The sequence below is a fragment of the Sardina pilchardus genome, chromosome 14, assembly GCF_963854185.1.
Source record: "Sardina pilchardus chromosome 14, fSarPil1.1, whole genome shotgun sequence".
Lineage (NCBI taxonomy): Eukaryota > Metazoa > Chordata > Actinopteri > Clupeiformes > Clupeidae > Sardina > Sardina pilchardus.
Genome location: NC_085007.1, coordinates 11,263,204 through 11,268,203, shown reverse-complemented (window position 1 = coordinate 11,268,203; position 5,000 = coordinate 11,263,204). Strand labels below are relative to the sequence as shown.

Below are 5,000 nucleotides of genomic sequence, written 5' to 3'. Positions count from 1 at the left end.
AACAGGATTACACAAACTTGGTTGAAAGGTCTTGTGTGGGCCTAGGAAGAACCCATTAACTTACTGGACTCACTGGAGTGAATCCAACTCAAGGGGCAACTCAATGAATTTCAAGACACAGCATTTGGCTATGGCATAGATCTACGCTAACCATCATTATTTATCCTGCATGATATTTTAGGTCATAATTTTTGCATTTTCATGCACTGGTAATTCCTTGGAATTGCATTCTAGATGATCTGTACTGTAATGATACACAGGCAAAGCACAGTTTTCCAATTCTCCAGTAAGGAGTGGAGGAGTGATGGCTTGTACAGTACCTGGTTCGCTCACCAGCTAGCATAGGGTTTGTTTGACGCTGAGGTCCAAAGATGCTGCTTGGCTGAATGGACCTCAGGAGGCCTCTGTGCTGTTCATTTTGTTTGGTGAGTCATCCCTCTCCTCCACGGAGACTGTGCTCCAGCTGAGCCTGCTATGTTAGCAATTAATGGGGAAGGCACATTATTTGCATGGGTGGACTTTGAAGAGATAATTTGGGCAAAAAGAGCTCTGTGTTAATGAAAGATGGCGGCTTACTCAGTGGCGTGGAATACAGGAGCTTATTGCTTCCCCTTTGCATAGTCGAGTTTTATTAAGCGCCATCACTTCTCTTTGAGTGACAGAGGGGGGTTTTTGTTCTTTGAGGCTGTTGTTGTGCATCAAAATCAGAAGGGAACTCTCGTTGTGTTTCATTCTGTTCTGGTTGAGGGCCTAATACACGCAAAGAGAGCCTTGAAGCTGAAGGCTACCTTGCTGTTGGGAATGTAGGGTGAATGAGGTGGTTTTCTTAGGTCCATTATTATTTTTCTGTGTGGTATGACCTCACTTGGGAGATGTATCGCCTGCTGTTTGTGTGATGTTGTCTCTGCCTGTGCCAGAGTCAGTGGAATGTGTTAGCGTTGCAAAAGGTTCTGATCTGCTGGTGAGACAGGTGGAAGTGCTGAATGACCGCGGGCAAATACAGCCTCACACAGCCTTGTGTGTGTGTGTGTGTGTGTGTGTGTGTGTGTGTGTGTGTGTGTGTGTGTGTGTGTCTATGTGTGTCTTTGTGGGTGTGTGGATGTGGAAAAGGGAGCATGTGTGTTTTTGTGTGTGTGTGACTGTGCACACAGACAGTAGGCGTATCTGTGTCTGTTTGCGAATCTGTTTGTGTGCATGTCAGATGAAGTGTGTGTGTGTGTGTGTGTGTGTGTGTGTGTGTGTGTGTAAAGTGTTGAAAGCAGGCGGGCGGTGTCTGCTCCTTAATGAAAAGCTGTAGCCTTAATGGAGCCTGTGATTCGTCAGCCTGCAGAGACAGACACAGGCAGAGACGCAGACAAACACAGAGCCCTGGTCTCACTAGAACTCCTCCTGGTGGCCAAACTGAGGCCCGGCCTACACTCTGTCAGCAATCTGAAGCACTACTTTTGAGTATAAAAAGGATAAAAATACTTCTCCATTTTGCGTCCAGTGTTCTATTGATTATCTTGCTATATATTAATGTTTTTCATGTGATGTATTCTGTGTTCTACAACACTTTATTTACTGCCACCTGGTAGGCAAGGAAGTGGGACGCGTTGAATCTATTGAACGTTGCTGTCTGTAGTTGCCTCTTGGTAGGCTAAATCTCTGTATCTCATCCATATCAACTTGTCATGTGATGATGAAACATTATCCCATTGTTCAATATTTGATGGTCTGTCACGGGACTGTTATTTCACTAAAATGGACCTGATTGCGGTGTTGAGACGTGTAGGACATCAGGCAAAGTTGTAGCCTAACTTCTTTCTATTTTATCGGTTCAAAATTTCAAAAGTCATACATGTTTTCTCTCTGAAAGAATGTAAAGGTGGGGGTGCTGTGGCACAACAGGCTACAGCACTCGTGCCATGTACGGGTCCGAGTGCCCACGGGGACCCAGGTTCAAGTCCGACCTGCGGTCATTTCCCGATCCCAGCCCATCTCTCTTTCTCGCTTGCTTCCTGTCTCTCACTACTGTCCTTTACAAATAAAGGCAAAAAGCCCCCCCCCCCCAAAAAAATATTCTTAACAATAGTATAAAGCTTCAGTTACATGCCCAGTCTAGTCTCCCCGTCAGACTCCCACTGCTCTCAAGACCCCCAGGGGAAGAAAACACAAACAGGATTATTTCATGTAACCCAAACCCTGACACATTTGGGCCAACTGAATGAGAGAGGGATAACATGACCACAGTCTGGCACTAAGGACAAGGTAGTTGTTCTTATTATGCGGCTCTCAAGACGGTGTATAGTTGAAGCATGCAGTTTGCGCCCTTGTAGTGTTGTGTCTGTCACAAAAACATTGACGCTGCTTGGACGCCCCCACACCGAGCCTTGTGTCCACCCTCTGAGGAAGAGGTGTTGCGTCACTCAGACCCTTGTGGACACCCGTACTTGGCGGATATGCAAAGTGAAACATTGACCCAAGACAGTGATTGGAAGGCTTTTGTCCTTTTTTTGGCACAGAAAGCCCTCCGAAGAAAACCACTGCCCCGAGGATCACCTCCTGGGCTGCCAGAGACGTCGTAGGGAGTGTGTGTGCGCTGCACAGTGTGTGTGTGTGTGTGTGTCTTACAGGATGCTGCCATTGTAAGGCTCTGTTTTCATCTTTCCCCCACTAAGAGGGCAGATATTGTAATCCAAACGCGCCTCCCAGCCTCTCCCCCCCCCCCTCTCTGGCTACAAGCCCCCCTTCTGTGAGCTTCAGAAGACGCGATCAGATGGCACAGTGGGATGTCTGCTTTTGATCACCACCTGCTGAAGTCTTAAAGTATTAGATCAGGACGGAGTACTGTTTCAGTGCATGGATCATCACCATCTCGTGGATCAACAAGAGCCATGGCAATGAGAACTGTTTTCATGATCCTGCCTGCTGGCTCAAGAAACAAAAAATAATCTTAACAAATTGTGTCTGAAGACATAAAAATAACCGTTAGGAGAGTGAATGTTGAGTGATGGGAGGTTATATGTGCAGTTACATCTGCATGTACAGTATATGTTGTTGTCTCTCGTCCTCTCATTCAAGTGATGCTACATGCCGTTAGCCTTCATGTAATGCTGATGAGCCTTGGCTAAGTTAGCTTGCTGGCTTTGGTCTGACTTGACTCCCAGTTGGATTTGACCTCTGGGGAATGCCGTGTTGGTTTCCTCCATCTTGGGCTTTGTTGGCAGTTTCATCCTCAAAGATGGAGCTCTTTGTGAGACCCTTTCTATCGCTCATTTGTTTAGAGTATTCTAACTTTCTGCTCGAAGGCCTGGTGTTTTTCACTGTCAGTGGCAAACAAAAATAAATTTCACAGGATAATTAACATGGCCAGCAAGATTGTTGGACATAACGAGGGCTGAGAACCAAAGGGGCGTAAGTGACATTTTGGTCAAAATTGAGTTATATATATCACCTGAAAGCTCTTGATGAGCTCTTTCTAGCTGACAAAATTATAGAAGTAAAATATTTATAAATATAAAGTTATTGAGCAAAAACCAAAGGTCCTTAACTGTGAACATATAGAAGCAGTTAGATTTGTTTTGGCTCTCCTGTAAAGTTGGTGAAATGTCACTTACGCCCCTTTGGTTCTCAGCCCTTACAGTAAGTTAGCCCTTACAGTAAATGATCTGACCACGATCTGTAAATCCAGGGTGGTGAGGAAAGAACAAGCAGTTTTCAGTGACGGGTTACCCTATTGCAGGTGTATGAGTTGCTGCCATCAAGCAGAAGATAAAGGGTGCCATCCTTAAGTAGGGTTCAGACCAAAGATTCCCAACGAGACGAGACGAGCCGCGACGTTCTAAAACCTTGCTACTGCGACTCAATGTGTTTAATGCTCTGCAACGGCTTGCGACGCCTTGCAACTACGTGCAACTTCTAATTCACACCGCTGCAACTCAGTCTCTTCGCGTCGGGAATCTTTGGTGTGAATTGGGCTTTATAAACCAACCAGGCTCGCAAATCATTTATTCTCACCAGCATTGCGCTACTGAATACTGAATAAGTCAGGGAAAATAACTTGATCCACGTCCTGCGTGATAATACTTTGGTGTGATATTAAAATGTCACTGACGATGTTGCACCTTGCTATTGATAGCACACTGGTGCTAATGATACTGCACTTTACTGTTTTATAACGTAGAGATACTTGGTGTTGTGTGTATTGTGGTTGTGTGGGGCTGAGGGAGGGTTTAGTGATTCTGTAGTTGTCTTTTGTCTGTCTATCTGATGAGCTATATGGTGCAAGAAGAATTTTCCATAAGGATCAATAGTATCTATCTATCTTGCCGCTGGTGGAAATACATGGGTTAATAATGACTGATAAGGAATCTCTGTAGAGCTCCATGCATTTATTAAGGAGCCCAACTGACCAACCTGTACTCCAAGGACTTCACCTGTGCCCATTTACTTCCTCAGTAGCCGTGAGTGTGTGGGGTGATGTAACACTGTCCTCCACCCTGTATTGTCTGTGTTGTGGGTCTTTGAGGCGTGAAACATCCACAGTCTGTCAGGGGCACCCTGGGTAATAATCTGTCTGCATCTCTCCACATCCCACATGGCTGTGCACAGTCACTACATTCAACCTCTCTCTTTATCCTCTCTATCTCTTTCTCTCTTTCTCTCTGTTTCTCTTTCTAACTCCTGTTCTCTGTTTCTACTTGTTTCTCCCTTTCTCTCTCTCTCTCTGTCTCTATATGTTTCTCTGTCTCTGTCTCTCTATCCCCTGTTCCCCCCCTGCAGAAGAAGAGTCGAGAGGAGACGTGTGGCGAGGGCAGCGGGGTGGAGATCCTGGAGAACCGGCCGTATGCGGACGGCCCGGGCGGCGAGGGCCAGTACACGCACAAGGTGTACCACATCGGGCAGCACATCCCCGGCTGGTTCCGCTCCATCCTGCCCAAGGCCGCGCTGCGCGTGGAGGAGGAGTCCTGGAACGCCTACCCGTACACGCGCACGCGGTGAGACGGCGCACACACACA

The 5,000-nt window shown here is 46.5% G+C and overlaps 1 protein-coding gene across 1 annotated transcript in view; it reads left to right on the top strand.

Moving 5' to 3' along the window:
* The window catches only part of LOC134100722 (membrane-associated phosphatidylinositol transfer protein 2), a 78,668-nt gene that overhangs the window by 12,441 nt on the left and 61,227 nt on the right, over window positions 1-5,000 (top strand). Inside the window, exon 3 of the mRNA XM_062554111.1 lies at window positions 4,765-4,979. Coding sequence (XP_062410095.1) covers window positions 4,765-4,979 — 215 coding nt within the window. The remainder of the gene's footprint in view (window positions 1-4,764; window positions 4,980-5,000) is intronic.